The 22976-nt window shown below is 41.2% G+C and overlaps 1 protein-coding gene across 1 annotated transcript; it reads left to right on the top strand.

Moving 5' to 3' along the window:
• On the top strand, positions 1-22271 carry pigb (phosphatidylinositol glycan anchor biosynthesis, class B). The gene is made up of 13 exons (XM_039770268.1): positions 1-164; positions 299-540; positions 738-873; positions 4607-4724; positions 9076-9180; positions 12447-12577; positions 12686-12826; positions 13354-13405; positions 16348-16559; positions 17821-17885; positions 19085-19292; positions 21489-21669; positions 22116-22271. The coding sequence occupies exons 2-13, from the start codon at positions 417-419 to the stop codon at positions 22230-22232; spliced, it is 1590 nt and encodes a 529-aa protein (XP_039626202.1). The 5' UTR covers positions 1-164; positions 299-416; the 3' UTR covers positions 22233-22271.
• Positions 22272-22976: the final 705 nt, after the last annotated feature.

Here is a 22976-nt window from a genome sequence, read left to right as displayed (position 1 = left end):
TTTTGCCTTACTAGTTATGCACTGGTTCCGTTCCGTTGAGGAAAACGCATGAATAGGTTGACGATGCGCGTGCGCATAATAAGCTACGGTCTCCCGTACAGGTCAGAAGGCATGGTGTCTTTTGTTTTCGCGTTTTGTTAAGAAGACTGGAAATGGTCTAACTGGTATGCATCAAACGATTCGATTTAGCATACCACTTGCTGTCGTTTCGTGTTTTAGGCGTCTTAATGCATTTACATGGATGGCGATGTATTCTGCAGGTGATCATAGTAAGTGTTTAATGTTCTGTTAATTTTAGTGAACCCGGAAGGTGGAACGCGCACTTCACGAATGAAGAGGCAACCAACTGTCAAGCAGCACCCCGTGAATGGGAAAGGAGCAGAGTGAGATTACAGAACAGAGGCTGGGACAGTGACATGGAGATGCTTAAAAAACGATTTCCTTTCCATCGAAAGCCTCCCTATCCTGATCCAGTGCCACTGAGGAAAAGGAAATCGCAGTTGTATGGCACGGAGAATGGGAGCTCAGGACGACAGGCAGGTAACGAGCCAGAGTTACCGGGCCGTAATGCATGGGGTGAAAGTTTGTTTTTTATTTTGGACAGGAATATACTGTGTTATAACTTACTTTATGTGGCAACCAGCGAATGAAATGCAATCAAGCTGTAGTTTTTTGGTTTTGAATAACCGTAGTTCAAAAGTAAAGTATTTTCCCATTTATTTATTTATATTTTGCAGGTATTATTGGAGCAAATCCTTCCGTGGTACTTTTTAGCGTGTGTTTTCGTCTTCTCAACTGCTACCTAGTACAAACCAGCTTTGTACCAGATGAATACTGGCAGTCACTCGAGGTGGCTCACCGCATCACCTTTAAATATCCTTTGAGGTCTGCTTTCGTAATTTATGTAAAGGGTCTTCTCTTAGCAGGAAATTTGGAGTGGCATTTTCTGATCATTTACTGTTGTGATGTCACAGCGGAGTTTGTACTATATCTATACTGTATATACTCAGCAAAAAAAGAAACGTCCCTTTTTCAGGACTGTGTATTTCAACAATAATGTTTTGAAAATCCAAATAACTTTACAGATCTTCATTGTAAAGGGTTTAAACAATGTTTTCCATGCATGTTCAATTAACCCTAATCAATTAATTAACATGCACCTGTGGAATGGTCGTTAAGACCTTAACAGCTTACAGAAAGTAGGCATTTAAGGTCACAGTTCTAAAAACGCAGGACACTAAAGAGACTTGTCTACCGACTGTGAAAGATGCCCAGGGTCCCTGCTCATCTGCGTGAACGTGCATTAGGTATGCTGCAGGGAGGCATGAGGACTGCTGAATAAATTGCCATGTCCGCACTGTGAGACGCCTAAGACAGCGCTACAGGGAGACAGGAAGGACAGCTGATCATCCTCGCAGTGGAAGACCACGTCTAACAACACCTGCACAGGATCGGTACATCCGAATATCACACCTGCGTGACAGGTACAGGATGGCCACAACAACTGCCCGAGTCACACCAGGAACACACAATCCCTCCATCAGTGCTCAGACTGTCCGCAATAGGCTGAGAGAGGCTGGACTGAGGGCTTGTAGGCCTGTTGTAAGGCAGGTCCTTACCAGACATCACCAGCAACAACGCCGCCTATGGGCACAAACCCACCTTCGCTGGACCAGACAGGAGTGGCAAAAAGTGCTCTTCACTGATGAGTCACGGTTTTGTCTCACCAGGGGTGATGGACGGATTTGTGTTTATCGTCGAAGGAATGAGCGTTACACCGAGGCCTGTACCCTGGAGCGGGATCGATTTGGATCGATGGCTAGAGCCATTCCCCCCAGAAATGTCCAGGAACTTGCAGGTGCCTTGGTGGAAGAGTGGGGTAACATCTCACAGCAAGAACTGACAAATCTGGTCCAGTCCATGAGGAGGAGATGCACTGCAGTACTTCAAGCAGCTGGTGGCCACACCACATACTGACTGGTACTTTTGATTTTGAGCCTCCCTTCATTCAGGGACACATTGTGAAACATTTTTAGTTTATGTCTTATGGTGTTGACTCTTTTAGTGTTCATACAAATATTTACACATTAAGTTTACTGAAAGTAAAAACAGTTGAAAGTCAGAGGATGTTTCTTTTTGCTGAGTATATATATATATAGTTGTGAATTTCCCCTTGGGATTAATAAAGTATCTATCTAGTTTCTATAGGAGTTTATATTTAGGAAGGAGAGCTTCAGAATTAACTCGATCATTTATATATTTTCTGAAACTATTTATTACAGAAGTCGGATACACAACATCAAATGCTGGGACCTCCACACACAGCCAACTTGGAGGAAACAAAACCCAGGGGTAGTAGTTGGAGGAGGCAGGAATTAATGGCGAGTGTGGCAGCACCTGCAGGCTCTGACAACCTATAAAGATAATGTCATGTCGAGTCACTATTAGTAAGAACTACACTCACAGAGCAAATTCTTTGGAGCGCTATACGAATCCTGCGTAAGGCCTCCTTTTGCTCACAAAACAGCCTCAGTTCTTCAAGGCATGGATTCCACAAGATGTTGGCAAAATCCCTTTGAGATTCTGGTCCATGTTGACATGATTACAACCCACAATTTCTGAAGATTTGTCACCTGCACATTCATGCTATGACAACAACAACAACAACATTTATTTCTATAGCACATTTTCATACAAAAAAATATAGCTCAAAGTGCTTTACAAAATGAAGAATAGAAAAATAAAAGATACAGTAAGAAAATAAAATAAGTCAACATTAATTAACATAGAATAAGTAAGGTCCGATGGCCAGGGTGGACAGAAAAAAAAAAAAACTCCAGACGGCTGGAGAAAAAAAAAATAAAATCTGCATTTTATTTTTTTATGCATTTTATTTTTATGCAGGAGTGTCCTGTCCCACTACATCCCAAAGGTGATTCAGATCCAGTTAAATGGGAATACCACTGACAAATACTGAACTCATTTTCATGTTCGTGAAACCATTTTGAGGCGACTTTTGCTTTGCGACATGGTGCATTATCATGCGGGAAGTAGCCATTAGAAGATGGATAAATTGTGGGCATGAAGGGATGCACACGGTGTGCACAAAACTCAAACGGGCCTTAACATTCAAGTGATGATTGACTGGCATTAACAGGTCTAACGTGTGTTACACCGCCGCCAGCAGCCAGGACGTTTGACATAACGCATGTTGTGTGTATGGATTCATGCTTTTGGCACCAGTTTCTGACCCTGTCATCTGTGTGCACCTCTGCAGAAATTGAGATTCATGAGACCAGGCTACATTCTCCCATCTTCAACTGTCCGGTTTCGGTGAGTCTGGCCCCACTGCAGCGTCAGCTTTCTGTTCTTGGCTGACAGGAGTGGAGCCCAATGTGGTCTTCTGATGTTGTAGCCCATCCGGCCTCAAGGTTTGTGCATTCGGAGATGCTTTTCTACTCACCACAGTTGATTATCTGAAATACTGTAGCCTTTCTGTCAGCTCAAACCAGCCTGGCCGTTCTTTTGTAACCTCATCAACAAGATGTTTCCATCTTCAGAACTGCGACTCATAGGATGTTTTTTGTGTTTCACACCATTTGAAGTAAACTCTAGAGATGGTTGTGCATGAAAATCCTAGGAGATCGGCAAGTACAGAAATACTCAAAGCAGCCCATCTGGCACCAACAGTTGACATCAGCGAGGTGACATTTTATCCTCATTCTGGTGTTTGTTGTGAACTTCAAGTGAAGCTCCTGACTTGCATCTGCAGGATTTTCGGCATTGTGCTACTAATCGGCTGATTAGATCATTACCTGGTGTTCCTAATAAATTAGTCCGTGAGTGTACGTGCACAGTCTTTGAAAAGCAAAACTCCTTAAATCTTCCATCACAGGCCCCCACTGAACCAAATGGTTCCATGTTGCAACTCAAGGTGACCGGACTGGGTGATAACTTAGTCTGGAAACCAGGGCCATTGAAGCCGATTGGAAAGTGGGCAAGAAAAGACAATGCACTTCCTGCCATTGAAATGACAAACAGTGTTACCAGAACCTATGAGAAAAAAGAATCCAGAAGTGCAGAGCAGGAAAATGTTTGATAGTTTCATTGATTCATTAGTGTGTTTATTTGTTTTTTTAGATACTTTAACTTTAACACTGCAGTAGTATTGTATTGTTAAGTGTTGGGGACCTGATCATCTTTCCTTTTTACGAAGCTGCAGTTACCTTCAGGTGTTTCCTGTGTAAAGCTCCCCAACTTTCATCCATCCATCCATTTTCAAACCTGCTATATCCTAACTACAGGGTCACGGGGTCTGTTGGAGCCAATCCCAGCCAACACAGGGTGCAAGGCAGGAAACAAACCCTGGGGACACGGGGAGAACATGAAAACTCCACGCAGGGAGGACCCGGGAAGCTAACCTGGGTCTCCTAACTGCGAGGCAGCACTGCTACCCACTGCGCCACCGTGCCGTAAACTTTCAATTCATGTAAAATTCAGAATCCTGAACAGGCTCTGAAATATTTTATAGTTGAAGGGTTTCAGTGTAACACAACTTGATATGATGTTCAATGTGTACTTTCTAATAATTCCTTAATGCTGTTACATATGGTTATTTAACGTGGGAATGGACACAGGGATTACGGAGTTACTTGTACCCTCTCTTCTTTGCCAGCATTTATAAAGTTTTGCACCTTCTGAACAAAGACACGGTGCAGCTTCTGGTAAGAACCTTTTGTTTTTTCTTTAATTTCCCTGTGTATTTTAAGAGCTGAGATAATGATACAAAAACTAGACAGTTTTACACTAGCTGCATCTTTAAGCATTTTTCTATTTGTTTTTAAGGTGGTGTTATATTTTTCACTCTCTACCTGAGCTGTGTGTTAAATGAGTGATGCACAAGTATAACAGCTAATAAATGAGTGTTTGTTAATGTCGGGTGCCGCAGAGAGTAAAGAACATAATCTGCAGTTCTGTCACCTTCTGTTTCCATTCATATGCTCCATTCCGTTTACCTCGGAAGTCGGCACCTGAGCGGACTGCATTCCAGTAAAACATTTGGAAAATCAATACGGATGTGTCCAGGAAAACTGTTGTTGTGCTTGCTCCATTGGAGTAAATACCACTTGATAACAACACATCACGTGGCGTTTTGTATATCCCAACACTGTGGAATGATGTCCACAAAAAGACGTTGGACACGAGACACAAATAGACAGAAGTGCTAATAAACTGTATAATACTACACAACTTACAGGGAAAACGCGGGGCTTGGTGGGAGGATTGGCACTCCAGCCACCGTAAAAAACCTCACACTCTTCCAGTGTGGTGCTGAGGTGTCACCCGCTGCACTCGGCTCCTAATGTGGTGCCAACCGCCTCTCTGCAGGATGTGCATCTCCATTTTGGATTGACGTCATGATCTAAAGCAGGGGAACTCGACGTCGGTAATGGGGACCCCCTGTAGTTTTTGTTCCAACCGGCTTCTGTTTTTAATTGGAATCCTGGGCTAATTAAGCGGTAATTCTGTGTTTTGAGAACAATATAGAAGTTAGAAAACTTAAGTTTAGTAAAAAAATAATATATATATATATTGAAATTTACTAAGCAGTTATGTGGGAATAATGTATTTTTTTCTTTTTTAACAATATTTTGATCTTGATGTTCATTCTGTTTTTCCCAGGTGTTCTAATCATTTAATTAATCCAATTGTTTTTCCAATTAGTGGGTCTGACGCTAAAGTAGTTGTAGCCTTTCACGATTCAGCGCCGTTTGTCTGGGTGTCTGCTTTGCTCGTTTTTTAATTGTCATTAATAAAATACAATGAATGGAGCAGACTGCACAGTGAAAGGGCAAAATATAAAGAAATCAACAAAAGAGAGTTAAGCATTTAAATCTCTAGCAAAAGCAGAAATATTTCTAAATGTCTTACTGAATCCAGCAGGGGTCGCTAGCTCCGTGGTTGGAATAAGTTCGTTTGTAATTGTGGCGTGTTACATAACCGGAAACTCTAAAGATATAATATTAAAAGGCGATATCCCTCCCTTAGTGATACGGCGGTAAGAAATCACATAGGAGAAATAACTTCGCTTTCTTTAATGACGGTTTACGCGGCATAACAGATGAGGAAGCCATGACAAGACCTTGTGTAAAGTCTGCCATTTTTGTCGCTGCACTGGAAGGATTTTCCGGATCGGATGACGTTATCTCCCATCCGTCTGTCGGCTTAAAAGGTGTGCCGGGTAATGTTCCATGACTTTATACTCTTTCTCCATGTGCAGGCCCTTACTTAGGAGAAGATCCAATGTCATGCTGACTCTGACGACACACAGAAATAGTACAATGCCCATTTTTATAGTTGTCCCTGTCTTGTCTTCTAATGCTTGCCTAGCAGTTCTAAATGATGAGCCCCTGTGTGCTAAATCTGGCCTTGTGTTAGCTGTACATGTGAGTGGATTTACAAAATATTTTTTGTACAGAGCACAGTGACATATTAAACTTCTATGCTTATTACATTTACAAATGTAAAAATGATGCCTCTGTGCTTTCTTAATGTAGAATAAGAGAAGAGAAAAAAAATACCAGCTAATTAATCGAGATCAGCGTTATCAGTTGTCACTGATTATGAATCTGGTTGAAGCAGAAAAAGCCCCCAGGACCGACTTTGAGAACGCCTGATCTAACATCGGACAAACTCGGACTTGACAGACCAGCCCCGAGTTTCTGAGTTGTAAATCTGACTTAAGGAGGCTTGACAGTTGAACATTCCAACTTCCCACTCCAAATGGAACACCGCATACGTAAGAGGATTTAAAAGCCAGTGGCTGTGCGGAGCCTTCTTCCCAATAGTCACCTTTTTGCATTCCTGATTAACAAGACTACAATTCAGTCCGACTTTTTAGAAAGGGTTTCTTAACATGCATTAACAGTTTAATAATTTTAACATTATTAATTCTCTTGTTTGATCTTCCTTCCATCTCATTCCATGTATTTAATTGGAATTGATCTTTAAATGTCAGTTTAACTGTAACTCTTTGAAACCTGAACTGTTTTAACTGATTTAATTTAGCATAATAGCTGCCTGGGAAAAGTAATGCTTACTGTTTGATGGTTTAAACTGTAGTGAGACGTCAAGCAAAATGACCTCTTCTATTAGTTAGCCAGGAAAAGGTGTCATTTTGCTTGACTTCTCACTACATTTGTAATGGCTAACACGGTACAACACCCTAGTGCAGTGGTGGCGAACCTATGGCACGCGTGCCAAAGGGGGCACTCAGAGCCCTCTCGGTGGGCACGCGTCGCCCGAGCACAGATTTTGTTACTATAAAGCCAGAGGAATGCGGGGCCGGGCTGCCCCCCTCACCGCTCCCCCCTCTTCACGCGCCGGAGGACTTTTCTCACATCACCCGCCCCTCTGCCCAGCAGCCCAATGGGAGCGCTTCCTCCCTCTCTTGTCTGAGGTAAGGCGGGCGGCACACATGCTGCTTGAGGGTGCGGCACGGACTGCAGCCTTTTGAGTCTGTGATTCCCGTGGTGGGGTTGGAGGGGATGTGGTATAGCGGGTCCACAGCTCAAAATTGAAAAGGCCAGTTTCAACAGATAATTTAAAGGGGGTTATGGTAGAGTGGCCGGAGCGGTTTCCGGGAGCTTTGTGACGCGGGCAGTCCTCGCTTAAGCGCACAGGTGAGGAATCGTCCGCATCTGTAATTATTGCCGGGAGTTGCTAATCGCCACACCTGATCCACGACCCCATAATATATAATGGAAGCTTTGGGGGCGGAGCTTAATAGGGAAGACCTGCGTGAAACACTTGAGAGGATCGAAGGGATGACAAAAGACAGCACAGTTAGTTATGAAAATGAAATCCTTAAAGTGTGGAATTCTCTGCCAAATAATCTTAAGTCAATGAAGGCACTTGAGATTGCTTTCCTTACTTTGTTTGGATCATCTTATGCTTGTGCACAGCAGTTTTCAGCTTTGAATTAAATCAAATCTGACACCAGAAACAGACTAACAGATGACCTGAGTGCTGCATGTGTTGCTCTCAAGCTTACAAAGTATGAGCCAAGGTTAGACAAATTATCAGCATGCATACAACAGCAAAAAGCACATTAATTGTTCAAAAGCATACCGAATGCACACTTTTACCTTTCAACAAAAAGTTGTTTGTATCATTGAAAGCTCCGTTATTATGTTTTTCTTTTAAGACAAAAGATGTTAATGTATGAGTTGCTTTTCTAAACTAAAAGCTCAGTAGATAGATAGACAGACAGAGCATCAGTATTGGCAGTTCAGTCCAATTTATCATCCAGCTGCACTCCCTGGTATTTATAGGTCTGTACCCTCTGCACACACTCACCTCTGATGATCACGGGGTCCATGAGGGGCCTGGGCCTCCTAAAATCCACCACCAGCTCCTTGGTTATGCTGGTGTTCAGTTTTAGGTGGTATTCAGGTTGAATTGCCATGTTGGCACTTTGCGATAAATAAGTGGGTTTTGGATTGCAGTTTGGGCACTTGGTTTCTAAATGGTTCGCCATCACTGCCCTAGTGTATACGTATACCTACGGTTTAAACTGAAGGCCTAGTAGAAACATGTCATTGAGATTACTGAGTCAGTGTCATATTCTAGACAGCCTTATTGAGCCTCATTCATCACATTGAGTTTTACACTTAGTGTAGTATGTTTTTTGTTAAATATTATTCATGATTTATTTTCATATTCATATTATGTGACATCATCTACTGTTAAATTCTGCTTCGTACTTGTAATATTTTTATACTGTATTGAGGATTTGTTCTGTTCTGTGTCTTGTATTGTATTGTATTGTATTGACCCCCTTTTTTCTTTTTGACACCCATTGCACGCCCAACCTACCTGGTAAGGGGTCTCTCCTTGAACTGCCTTTCCCGAGGTTTTTTCCATTTTTTTTTTTTGGGAGTTTTTCCTTGTCTTCTTAGAGAGTCAAAGCTGGGGGGCTATCAAAAGGCAGAGCCTGTTAAAGCCCATTGCGGCACTTCTTCTGCGATTTTGGGCTGTACAAAAATAAATTGTTTTGTATTGTATGACCTGCAGATCATCACCCCACGCATTGTCCAAGCACTTCTTGCGGCGTTTTCAGATGTCAAACTGTATTCATTAATGAGAAGACTGGAAAGTCCAGACGTTGCCAGATGGGTGGTAAGGAGTGACTTTTGACTTTGTGTTCAATTTTAAAAACCCCTTTTTCTACTCCAACTTAAAGTGTTTGTGTTGACATGCATCTGACCCCCTAAAGTGACCATTTCCGTCCTGGATTAATTAAGTGTATCCAATCAAAATCAAATACAGCAGAGGTGATTAGATTCAATTCTGCGCTTCTGCATCAGCCGGAGCCCTTTGTTGCAGCCAATTTTTAATCAGAAGTTCATTTTTTTGCTTGACACCAATATTGGCTCCATTTACTTTTATATGACACTCTTTACTGTGGACGGGCTCCAAACACTGACCCTGCCGTGACAGACAGGTCACACGCTAGAACACAGTTCAGGATATATTTTTTTCATGAATATAGAATTAAAAAACAGATTAATGCAAATTGCTAGGATGGGTGAGGTTAGTGAAAAATGTAAAGATGTAAAGGGGGCTTTGATGGACAAAATCTTTGAATAACCGTTGAGCATTATGGAGTCATTTGTAACTGTGTTAAATGAGCAGGTATTGTTTTAAGAGAGGCAGCTGGGTCCAGGATGCTGTAAGATTACCAGGCGCTTTATGCTGACTTTTGTTTGTCCGGGTTAAAGTATGCAGACACGTCATTAGGAAGCAGCCTCTGGCTTTGCATCTCAACAATAAGAATTTATCCCATATTCATGTTAAGTCCATCTTTTACCTTTTTAACTAAACTTACTTGGCTATAACATGCATGTTATCATCTATAAGCTAAAGGTACTCTTCTGTAGTTCTAGTAGCCACGTTACCTGTCACAGACTGGCAATAGAATAATTAAAAATCTTTTGCTGTCTCTTGCCCTCCTCCGTGTATCTTCAGCACCTTTCCTCCATAAACGCAGTGTGTGAACGCCTCTTCATCAGAGCTCCCTCTCTAGTCTGCATCTCGTACTCCTTTAATATTTGTGAGACGCCTTTCTCGCCGTCTCACTGTTTTTGAAGGCGACTCTCTCAGCATGGCTCATACGTCTTTACTCCTCCACGTGCATCTCACACTTTCACTTCACCAAAGCCAAACTGACCAATCAGGCAGCTCTGATGGGCTAGACACACAGACCTTAACGTTTTATTATATAGCAGATCTATAAAAGCTTTCTCCAAACAAGAATTGTTAGCACATCTGAGATCACAAGGCAAGAACACACATCTCACTTGGTCTGTTCTGGAGGCGTCTTTGATAAAATACATTTCTTTTATGCTTCCTGGAGTCCTGAGACCCTTTTTAGTCTATCGACGAAGTGAACCAGGGATCAAGAATATTTCCTTATCAAGCTGTAGAGTCGCCAAAGACACAATGTGTGCTGTAATTGTGGAAGGCTTTAAGTGTAGCCACACAAATGGCTCCAGTTAACTATTGAGGAAACTCTGAAAGTAGTGTTGGAGGCGATGAAAATCCCAATGATCTGCTCATCACTCCTCTTCCTATTCCCGTTAACATCAAAGCTGCCAGGCAGAAGAAACCAGACTGTCTGTCTCCTCAGACGAAGTAATGTTTCATTACCTGCTATTGATTTATTTTTAAACTAGGGGGCTGTGCCCCCTATTCGCTTCGCTCGCCCACCCCATAACCCCCACCCCCGGGGGCACGCTTCACGTCTCTGCCGCTCGCGTTGTGAAGGAGGGGAGGTGAACGCACACTAAGGACAGATCGGCTGCTGGCTGTCTGCTAGCTGCTACTGAGCTGCGTGATCTGCATGTCGTGCTGCGCGTCGATCATTTAAAAGCCTGTACAGCAGTTTGTGTCATGTGACGTTAAAGTGTCTCCGAGAAATTGTTTGTAAGTAGGGTGTGACGTGCAAGAAGTCTTGTGGGACTTTAAAGTGTCTCTCCGAGATGATCACGCCTCGACCCAAGGTTTTTTTTTTATACAATAGACTAGGGGGCTCTGCCCCCTGCTCGCTTCACTCGCCCACCCCTGTGTTTGGTATACAATTTAAAGAGATTGTTACTTTCATGGGAATTCTTACATATGCATTATTTTCACTTTTACTTGAAAAACTTTTGCAAAAACAATACTTGTCCTTTATTTTCGGCCCCGGGTGTGGTTACATCTCTTTCTCGCAGGACGTATAACGCTGCTTGCGTTGTGAAATGGGGCTGGCTGAAAGCACGCTAGGGAGATGTCGTTGGATCATCTGCTGTCTTTCTGCTGCTGATGAGCTGCATGTTCTGCTTGACGCATGTCGTTGTTTTAAGAGCTGGGAGCACATGATGCGTGTCTGCCAAAATCAATCCAACAACTGCTAGGTTAGATGTCTGTGAACTTGTTTTAAATGATGGCTTACTGCCTTGTCTCGCATGACGTTGTAAAAACAATACTTGTCCTTTATTTTCGGCCCCAGGTGTGGTTACATCTCTTTCTCGCAGGACGTATAACGCTGCTTGCGTTGTGAAATGGGGCCGGCTGAACGCATGCTGCTAAGGAGATGCCGTCGGATCATCTGCTGTCTTTCTGCTGCTGATGAGCTGCCTGTTCTGCTTGACGCATGTCGTTGTTTTAAGAGCTGGGAGCACATAATGCATGTCTGCCAAAATCAATCCAACAACTGCTAGGTTAGATGTATGTGAACTTGTTTTAAATGATGGCTTACTGCCTTGTCTCGCGTGACGTTGTGAAAACACCACTTGTCCTTTATTTTCGGCCCCGGGTGTGGTTACATATCTTTCTCGCAGATCGTATAACGCAGCTCGTGTTGTGAAGGGGGGAAGCAGCTGTGGTCGCGCTGCCCGTCGCTCATTTTAAAGCCTGTACAGCCGCTGTCCATTTTGCCACTTCAGGTCTCTGCTGCTTGCGTCGTGAACTGGTTAGGGTGGCTGAACACATGTAAGGAGAAGTGGTCAGTTCATCTGCTGCGTCATGCATGTTTTACATGTCGCTTGTCATTGTTTTAAGAGCTGGAAGCAAGTTAAAGTGTGTCTCGCAGGACTTCACATTGTCTTCTGAGGAGATCACGTCTCGTCTTCCTAGTCTGCCTCCCCAAATTTTTTTTTTTTTATAATAGAGAGATAGATGTATTAAATTATTAGTGCATTGTACTGTATTACCATTGATTTTAGGTTAAGAAGTATTAAAGGGTAAATTAGCAATGACTGGCCCACCTTCACAGTGTTTTCCATTATTTCTTATGGGGAAAATATCAGTCGAGTCCATATTAGTGCTGTAAAGCAGAACACACTGCACTTACTGTCATTCATGAAGTCTTCTTTCTTTCTTTCTTTCTTTCTTTTCCTTTCTAGTACTTCTGTCAGTTGTCTTCCTGGTTTACATGGTACTGCTGCACAAGAACCTTAACAAACACCATGGAGACTGTTTTCACAATAATAGCTCTGCACTATTATCCCCTGCAGGGTTCAAAGACGCAAAACAGGTTAGTCCGGTGCATTCCAAAGAATTACCCAAATGAAAGCTCTTCTTTGTTGCAGTATGCATTGTTTTGTGCATATTTTATTCATGAAAAAATGTGTTTTATTTACAGCTTCAAGTATCTCACTCTGGTTGCTTTGGCAGTCATCATCCGACCTACAGCAGCTATCATTTGGCTTCCTTTGCTAATTTTTCACTTTTTTCAAGAAGACAATAAAGTCAAATTACTCCTGTATAATGCTGCTCCAGTAGGGTAAGAAGATTCCTCTTCTTTAAAGTAGAAGTGTTCAGAGGAAAATTCTATGTACTTCTCTATTTTGCCTTAAAGGTTTCTTTTTTTTGTATACAATGGTAAAGATCCATAAATACGTGACTGAAACGTATTTAAATCCCCTTAAACGAAAGTGTGCAATATTCACTTTAATTTCATCAGAATTGTTTGATTTATAATTTTAAATTGTGGAACAGAGGAGTAAATCAATTAAATATGTGTCTTTGTCCCAAACATGAAAGAGTTATGGATTCATAACCATATAAGAAATATTGAGAAGCTATCAAAATGGGCACCAGTTAGGGAAAAAAATTTAAAAGGTCTACTTGTGATGTATTACAAACATGATATCTTTTGCTGCTGCCCTTTTGTTCTTAAATTGACTTATTTATATGGCGGACTGGGCCCTCAGATGACTTCCAGATTCTGTTAAATTCTAAGTAATTAAACAAAATGTTTCTAGCCAAAATTCCCCTGACACGATTGATTTTTTATTTTGTATTTTTCAGGATATTAATTCTTGGAATTTCCACATTCATCGATTCTTTCTTTTTTGGGAAGGTAAATGTGAATACAAATCTATATATAAATATATATATATATATATATATATCCCTCTGACTGAGGGAAGGAGGTTGTTGCTCAAAATCTCACAATACATGGCCCCATTCATCCCCTCCTTAATATAGTGCAGTCGTTCTGTCCCCTTCGCAGAAAAGCACCCCCCAAAGCATGATTTTTCCACTCCCATCTTTCACAGTAGGGATGGTGTTCTTGGGATGCCTTCTTTTTCCTCCAAACATAGCGAGTGAAGTTTAGACCAAAAAGTCCTATTTAGGTCTCATCTAACCACATGACTTTCTCCCATGCCTCCTCTGGATCATCCAGATGGTCAGTGGCAAACTTCAGACGGGCCTGGACATATGATGACTTGAGCAGGGGAGCCTTCCGTGCAATGCGTGATTTGAAACCATGACGGCATAGTGTTCTACCGACAGTGACCTTTGAAACTGTGGTCCCAGCTCTCTTCATGTCATTGACCAGCTCCTCCCGTGTAGTTCTGGGCTGATTCCTCACCTTTCTTATCATCTGTGATACTCCACGAGGTGAGACCTTGCATGGAGCTCCAGTCCGAGGGAGACTGACAGTCGTCTTTAGCCTCTTCCATTTTCTGACAATTGCTCCAACAGTTGATCTGTTTTCACCAAGCCGCTTGGCAATTGCCCCGTAGCCCTTTCTAGCTTTGTGGAGGTCCACAATTTTGTCTCTGGTGTCTTTTGACAGCTCTGTGGTCTTGTCTTGCCCATGGTAGTAGTTGGAGTTTGACTGACTGTGGAGTGGACAGGTGTCTTTAAAGAGCTCAGACAGGTGCTACTAAGTAAGATTACCAAGTGGAGTACAGGTGGACTTCTTAAAGGCAGAGTAACCGGTCTTTGAGAGCCAGAATTCTTGCCGATTGCCAGGTGTTCAAATACTTATGTGCACAATTATTAGGCAAGTGAGTATTTTGACCATATCATCATTTTTAATGCGTATATTCCAACTCCAAGCTGTATTAACTTGAATGCTTATTGGATTTAAGCACGTCAGGTGATGTGTATTTGTGTAATGAGGGAGGGTGTGGCCTAAGGAGATCAACACCCTATATCAAGGTGTGCAGAATTATTAGGCAGCTAGTTTTCCTCAGGCAAAATGGGCCAAAAAAGAGATTTAACTGACTCTGAAAAGTCAAAAATTGTAAAAAGTCTTTCAGAGGGATGCAGCACTTTTGGAATTGCTAAGATATTGGTGTGTGATCACAGAACCATCAAACATTTTGTTGCAAATAGTCAACAGGGTCGCAAGAAACGTGTTGAGAACAAAACAGGCAAATTAGCTGCCAAAGATTTGAGAAGAATCAAACGTGAAGCTACCAGGAACCCATTATCCTCCAGTACTTTCATATTCCAGAGCTGCAACCTACCTGGAGTGCCCAGAAGTACAAGGTGTTCAGTGCTCAAAGACATGGCCAAGGTAAGGAGGGCTGAAACCCAACCACCACTGAACAAGAAACATAAGTTGAAACGTCAAAACTGGGCCAAGAAATATCTGAAGACAGATTTTTTTCAAAGGTTTTATGGACCGATGAGATGAGAGTGACTCTTGATGGACCAGATGGATGGACCTGTGGATCAGTAATGGCCACAGAGCTCCACTCCAACGTGGAGGTGGGGTACTGGTATGAGCTGGTATTTTTAAAGATGAGCTAGTTGGACCTTTTTGCATTGAAGATGAACTCAAAATCAACTCCCAAACCTACTGCCAGTTTTTCAAGACACTTTCTTCAAACAGTGATACAGGAAGAAGACCATGATTTTATGCAGGCCAATGCTCCATCACTTGCATCGAAGTTCTCCACTGCGTGGCCAGCCAGTAAAGGCCTTAAAGATGAAGGAATAATGACATGGCCCCCCTTCCTCATCTGACCTAAACCCTATCGAGAACTTGTGGGCACTTCTTAAACGTTAGATTTACGGGGGAGAAAAACAATACACCTCTCTGAAGAGTGTCTGGGAGGCTGTAGTCACTGCTCCACAAAAAGCTGATCGTCAACAGATCAAGAAACTGACAGACTCCATGAATGGAAAGGCTTATGACTGTTATTGGAAAGAAGGGTGGCTATATTGGTCATTGATTGATTGATTGATTTTTTGAAATGTCAGAGATGTTTATTTGTAAATTTTGAGGTGTTTGTTTATTATTCTCACTATAACAGATGAAAATAAACAAGTGAGATGGGAAAATTTTCATTTTTCCTTTAGTTGCATAATAAATCTGCACACTAATAGTTGCCTAATAATTGTGCGCACATATGTATTCCCCTGATGATGTTCACACTCACATTTCCGTTGTGAAACATTCAGGTTTCAGGTTTATTAACATTTTGGATTGACTGATAGCACTGTGTTTGTTCCATATTAAAATGAATCCTCAAAAATACAACTTGCCTAATAATTGTGCACACAGTGTATGTGCAGCAGTGCAATACAAATACATTCTGAACAAATCATACAATGCGATTTCCTGAATTTTTATTTTACATTCTGTCTCTCACAGTGGGAATGCACCTACAATGTGAATTTCAGACCCCTCCATGATTTCTAAGTGGTAGAACTTGCAAAATCGCAGGGTGTTGAAATACTTATGTTCCTCACTGTACATACAAGACTGCAAGACAATCACATTAGTGAGTCTTCATTGTTTGTTAATTTACTTTTATTTTTAAAGTTTTGTTTTTTGTTTTTATTATATTTTTCTCAAACAATTAAAAAAAAAAAAACAACACTTTACTTTCCTCTGAGGCAACACCAGGTATTTGAGCTTGCATCCGAGTATATTTATTGATTCCACAGCCTTTTGTATAAAGCTATAAAATTAATTGTAATACTACTGAGATGAATATGTAATGAAGATACAGCACCCAAATGTTTTGTTTTCCTTCTTTTATCTTTTCTTTGTTTCAGTGGATCCTGGTTCACTTAAACTTCCTGAAGTTCAACGTAATTCACGATGTTGCGTCATTTTATGGCTCCCATCCATGGCACTGGTATTTCACTCAAGGGATTCCAGTGGTCCTCGGTCCACACCTTCCATTTTTTATTCATGGCACACTTTTGGCCCCGAAAAGATACAGGATACTGCTCACGGCTATAGTCTGCACGGTTATAGTGTACAGGTATAGTATTCAAATCTGCGCACGTTATACATGGCTGTACAGTTTTTCTACACGTGCCATAGAGTTTGCTCTTCTTTGTATTGTTCACAGGCCTTTAGAAAATGGCTGCATCTTTTAACATTTGGAAACATATCAAAATCTGACCCTTATTTCAATAAATTACGATGATTTTGTGTAATAAATAATATTCCCCAGCATAGAAAATATAGCTTCAGCCTTGGGTCCAATACCAAGTGCCACCCCCTTTTTGAAGAAATAGCTTAACGTGTGTATTTTATTTAACTATCAGAATTACTTGAATTGCATCTCCTCTCAACATTTTGGCCATTTGAATACATATATTTTTTTTATTTAACGGCCATTCTTTTCAGACATGTTAGAGTTGGATTAGTTTGATTGATTATTTTGATTGATGTCAGTACGACATCGGAATATTTGGGTGCCCTTTCCCTAAAGCCGACGTCCCACTACGTGACCTTGAGTCCGAGTGACGCCCACAGTTGCTGATCTTGTCGCCCGAGTGTGTCAAACTACAGGACTAGAAATCACAGGCTGCATTATGACCGTCCAGCACAGTTTCCCATTTCTAAAGGAGCCGGTGTCCATGCGGAGGCTAGAGAGTCCAGCTAGAAGACTGGGGCAGGACATCAGGACACTGATTAGTTTTCACTATGGGCCCTGACTCTTAGTAGTCATATCGGCACTAAAGGATTATGGATATAAAACAGTTATGAATGTCTGGGGTCCATAACACGTATGGCATCTCATAAAACAACAAGTGGGTAGTTTTGCTTGACTCCTATTCCACTATTTATTACAAGTGTTTGTTGGTTTCTGTCATCTTCTAAAACAAATACAATTTAACGTTGAGTATGCTAGCTGACATGATATTCTGAGTGTAATTCTTTTGAGAATTTGCATATCATATTTGTTGTATTAACTATTAGTACATTGGCCCATTTCCTTTTGAACAACTCAGTTAGGTAAAACTAAGTGGGGTCCCTTCAAATTCTTACTAAAAACTGATGGCCTGTGCTTATAAAGCGCTAAATTTTTATTTTATGGCACCTACCACATATGAACAGAGAGCTTCTTTATGAATCAGAGTAAGGTGCTATTTTATTAAAATGTATTTATTATAATTGTTAACATTACAAGACCAGAAACCACAATGCATTACTAATGGAAATGTCAGCCTTTGCCATAGACAAACTATTTCAGGTTCTTCATAAGCTAACTGCATTTTTGTCTTCCTGTCCAGCTTGATGGCTCACAAGGAATTCCGGTTTATTTATCCCATCCTACCTTTCTGCATGCTGTTCTGTGGTGAGCATTTTTCTTACAAACTTTACCCTACAGGTTAACAACAACATTTATTTCTATAGCACGTTTTCATACAAATAATGGAGCTCAAAGTGCTTTACATGATGAAGAAAAGAGAAAACAAGACAAAGTAAGAATTAAAATCAGAGAACACTAAGTAACATAGAATAAAAGTAAAGTCCGATGGCCAGGGAGGACAGAAAAAACATTAAAAAACTCCAGACGGCTGGAGAACAAAATAAAATCTGCAGGGGTTCAGAGGTCACGAGACCACCCAGCCCCCTCTGGGCACTCTACCTAACATCAATGACCTCAATCAGTCCTCAGGGCAGTGTTTTTTTTTTTTAACCGGGGTTCCACGGAACCAGCCAAGGGTTCCGCCTAAAGTCCCATGATACAGGACATACTGCTGGATAATTGCACAGGGTTCTGTGAGCAAGGTAACCATTGGCGCAGGGTTCCACTCCAGCGAAAAAGTTGAAAAACACTGCCTCGGGGTAAGAAACGATGTTTATATTTCTATCTGTTTGACTATCAGACATTATGAATCTTCTATCGGTGTTCAGGTACACCACAAAAATCAGTGTCTGGAAAACCATCGAAAATACCAAATCGAGGCCGACGGACAGCTCAGCCAGCCAATCAGATGCAGCCATAATGTCGTTTAGTTTTTTTTTTTAATTGATTTTAATCAGAAACAAATAACATTCCTTACAGTAAAGACAAATTGAACAAATCAAAGCAAAATTCGAACCCCACCTAATAGAAAGAGAGGGCAGCCAGCAACCGAAGCTACTCTGTAAAAGGAGCAAGAGCAGAAGGGTGTCCATTTTCCCCGAAATGTCGTTGTTTCCCTACAGCCGTGTTAAGATGCACATCCTCTTTGTGTTATCATTTAAGTTAAAGCCAACTGGACAGTCCGTCCACTGTAATTTGACTAAATGCGTACATTGTTGGTGATGTCGGACTACAATCGAAACTACCCTCGTGTAATTACACACCAGACGCGTGTTTAAATCAAAAAGGTTTCCAATTTACCACTCGAGGATGAGACACATTTTTAACAGTGGAGATGTACATTTTTTGCTGAGGTATTAAAAAGGATTATAGAATGTGGCCCATGTGAGTGTAACAAACACACATTTAGTTTTGAAATGATTCATCTACCTGAGTAAATAAGCAGGCTTTGTTTTTCTTAAAAGGTCAATCGCTGGCAAAGCTAAGAAGTTGGAGGAAGCCGGCTGTGTATTTTCTGCTCTCCTTCAACCTGCTGCCAGCTCTGTACACTGGGCTCGTCCACCAGCGTGGCACACTGGACGTTATGGCTCACATTCAGCAGCTTTGCCAGAAAGACAGCGTGGACAGCTACGTGTACTTCCTCATGCCTTGTCATTCTACTCCATTCTATAGGTAAAAAAGAAGAAAATAAAACACTAGGAAAGTACGGAGTGCAAATGTTGTATCTTATGAAACTCCCAGAAATCTGAAGTATTTTCTTGTTTTTTATCAGGACTTCACTGAATTATTCAAGCAAGTGATTACTTTAGATAGATAGATATGAACGGCAGTATATGATTGATAGATAGATAGATAGATATGAAAGGCACGATAGATAGATAGATAGATAGATATGAAAGGCACGATAGATAGATAGATAAGATACTTTATTAATCCCAAGGGGAAATTCACATATTCCAGCAGCAGCATACTGATAAAGAACAATATTAAATTAAAAGAGTGAGAACAATGCAGGAATAACAGACAATAACTTTGTATAATGTTAACGTTAACCCCCCAAGTGGAACTGAAGAGTCGCATAGTGTGGGGTCTCCTCAGTCTGTCTCTGAAGCTGCTCCTCTGTCTGGAGATGATCCTGTTCAGTGGATGAAGTGGATTCTCCATGATTGACAGGAGCCTGCTCAGCGCCCGTCGCTCTGCCACGGATGTTAGTTTTTGGACAACCTCAACCCCCGATGATCTCACTCAATTCACCAAAGCAGACCATCCCAATCCCCCCACAAAGGCAATCGCGCTAAATTCATGGAAAGAGAGGCTAACCCATATGGGTCGGCTGGGTGACAACACCACAACACGGACGTGAACACATGAAGAGCCGCTTTTAGGTGTCAAGATCTGTATGCCAATAGATGGGGGGTAATTCTAGAACACTCAATGCAAATGTACTTTAATTCAGATGTAGTTTTAACTGTAATTTCAAATTAGCGTTGCTGTCCAGGACAGTTTTAACCCTGTATAATAATTAGGTGTGTTCACCTACAGCACAATGCCTGTCTATCTGTCCATATGAAACAATACTGCTCCCACTGGACTGCTTTTGTTGAAATGTGCAGCTTGTTTTTTAAGGAGATTACTTAAAACATTTAAAATGTTTGTTATGCAGCGCGGTGGGTAGCGCTGCTGCCTCGCAGTTAGGAGACCCGTGTTCGCTTCTCGGGTCCTCCCAGCGTGTCTGCATGTTCTCCCCGTGTCTGCGTGGGTTTCCTCCCACAGTCCAAAGACATGCAGGTTAGGTGGATTGGCCATCCTAAATTGTCCCTAGTGTGTGCTTGGTGTGTGTGTGTGCCCTGCGGTGGACTGGCACCCTGCCCGGGATTTGCTTCCTGCCTTGCGCCCTGTGTTGGCTGGGATTGGCTCCAGCAGACCCCCGTGACCCTGTAAGTGGAACCCGAGTCTCCTAACTGTGAGGCAGCCACGCTACCCACCGTGCCGCCCTAAGTTAACAATAAACATTAAAAAAAAAAAAATGCAAAACTGCTGTTGAAGATGTAAAGAGTTATTTTACATGGCTGTCAATCCTCGTATGCAAATATGAGAACTGTTTTACTCTGGAAAAAAGTCAGTTAAACAGATACAGTAAATGTAAAAGTTGATTGCACAATATCTGGCTAAATAAAAAATTGTAAAAGAAAATAGAAGAAATACATTTTAAAGTAATGATCTTGAAAAGCATGTGCTGAATGATGGAACAAACAATATGCTAATGATATTGTTAAAAATGTAAAGAAGAAGATAAGAACGACGTTTTGACAACAGGCAGCTCAGTTGAACACAGTTGGCCAGTTTCTACTCAGCCGAGATTTACCGCCTTCTAAAACGTTGCAAGGAAATCTGTGCCCCATCCCCGTCGTCCATATAGAGGTGCACCCGACATTCACCCTACTAATTCTCTCGAAATATTGTTGTCATGTCACCCTTTAAAAGAATCCGTAGAAGTAGTACAATTTACAAACACGCATACACAAAGGTCAGGAATCACAATTCTCGTAGCTCATCTCTAGGCTTCCACCTGTAATGGTTATTGAGTCTCACATAACTAAACTAAATATAAAAAGGCATCAATAATACGGCAGATCAAGGCTCCACCAGAGTGGCGTACAGCAGGCCCTCCCATGACTTGTCCCACACGCAGTGTGCTGAGTAACTTAACACCCTCTCTGCTGCCTTTAGTGCTTCTGTTCTCACAATGTCACCCACTAGAACCTCCACATCTTTTACATAACGGCATCATTTCAAGTTTTTGACCGTCTTACCAGTTCATTCCCAGCTAATCGTTTTTTTTTTTTCCTTCATCATTTTCTGTCCTAGTCATGTCCATTGCCCAATTCAAATGGAGTTTCTGCAGTGTCCCCCAGACCTGAGTGGAAATCAAAGCTATACGGATGAAGCAGACGTATTTTATTCTGATCCAATGAAGTGGCTTCAGCAAACGTTTCGTGCGGAGGCTCCAATACCAACCCATCTTGTGTTTTTTGATAACTTAGAAAAGGTATGTGGTGGCATTTATTTATTTGGCCTGTCTATACTCGCTATCCAGTTTTATTACAAGTGTTATTGATGCATTATATTTACAAATCATTGCATTTCCGGTATACTGTTACATTTTGGAACTGCTTGTTGTATTTGTTATAAGAATGTGAAGTGTTTATAATGAATGTACTAAGTAATGACTTTGCATCTCAACATTACAACAGCAGTACAACTAAGTGATAGCGACCACTAAATTCCAGTATTTGTTTTATACAATTACTAATTCTAACCTTCTTAAAGTGTATACTGCTTTAAACTGGCCTCATATTTAACACTGTTTACAATATTATTATTCAGCATTAGTTAAACTTCATACCAGACTATGCAAACTCAGTAAAATGTCTACATATTTAAATCAGTCATTGCCCATTTTCTCATAAATATGTCTTCTATTTTCTGTTTCAGGACATCCACTTATTCTTAGAAAGTAAAAACTATACAATGGCAGCAGCATTTTTTCATACTCACGTTCCTGAAGGGCGCGTGGGGGAAAACGTTTTTGTATATGAGAGACATTTGTGATGCACAGTATTGAATGAAATAAAAATTCAAATGACTGGACTGGACTGGAAACACAATGATGACTGCTAATGATAACTTTATATTATTTGAGGGGAAAGTTGTAACATTTCAATTGACTTTGTGACGTGTGGTTTACCAGCTTAGGCCCTAAAGCAGGGGTTCTCAATGTCGGTCCTGGGGGACCCCCTGTGGCTGCAGGTTTTTGTTCCAATCAGGTTCCTAATCTGTGACAACACCTGATAGCACTGAGCTCATTTAATTAGCTGGGATTATGTAGCTTTTATTCTACATTCAGAAAAGCACAGCAGCATGATTTTTACATTTAGAAGAAACTTAAGAAATAGTTCTGTTTTTGCTATGGATTTAAATGCTCTCTTTTTATTATATTTCGCCCTTTCTCTGTGCAGTTTGCTCCCTTCATTGAATCTTAATAATGACAACTAAAAACAAGCAGAGCAAACAACACTCAATCGTGAAAGGCTGCAACTACTTTAGCGTCAGCCCCACAAAGTAGTAAATAACGGATTAATTAAACAACTAGAACACCTAGAAAACTAGAATGAAAATCAGGATGAAAATACTATACTCAGCAAAAAAGAAACGTCCCTTTTTCAGGACTGTGTATTTCAACAATAATGTTTTAAAAATCCAAATAACTTTACAGATCTTCATTGTAAAGGGTTTAAACAATGTTTTCCATGCATGTTCAATTAACCCTAATCAATTAATTAACATGCACCTGTG

Source organism: Polypterus senegalus, chromosome 12, assembly GCF_016835505.1.
Source record: "Polypterus senegalus isolate Bchr_013 chromosome 12, ASM1683550v1, whole genome shotgun sequence".
NCBI lineage: Eukaryota > Metazoa > Chordata > Cladistia > Polypteriformes > Polypteridae > Polypterus > Polypterus senegalus.
The sequence above is the reverse complement of the archived record's forward strand: the minus strand, read 5'-3'. Positions and strand labels throughout refer to the sequence as shown.

Coding starts and splice junctions, on each gene's coding strand:
- pigb (XM_039770268.1), top strand. CDS start 417: ATGGAGATGCTTAAAAAACGATTTCCTTTCCATCGAAAGCCTCCCTAT. Junction 541..737: donor GAGCTCAGGACGACAGGCAG/GTAACGAGCCAG, acceptor TATATTTTGCAG/GTATTATTGGAGCAAATCCT. Junction 21,670..22,115: donor TTTTTGATAACTTAGAAAAG/GTATGTGGTGGC, acceptor TTTCTGTTTCAG/GACATCCACTTATTCTTAGA.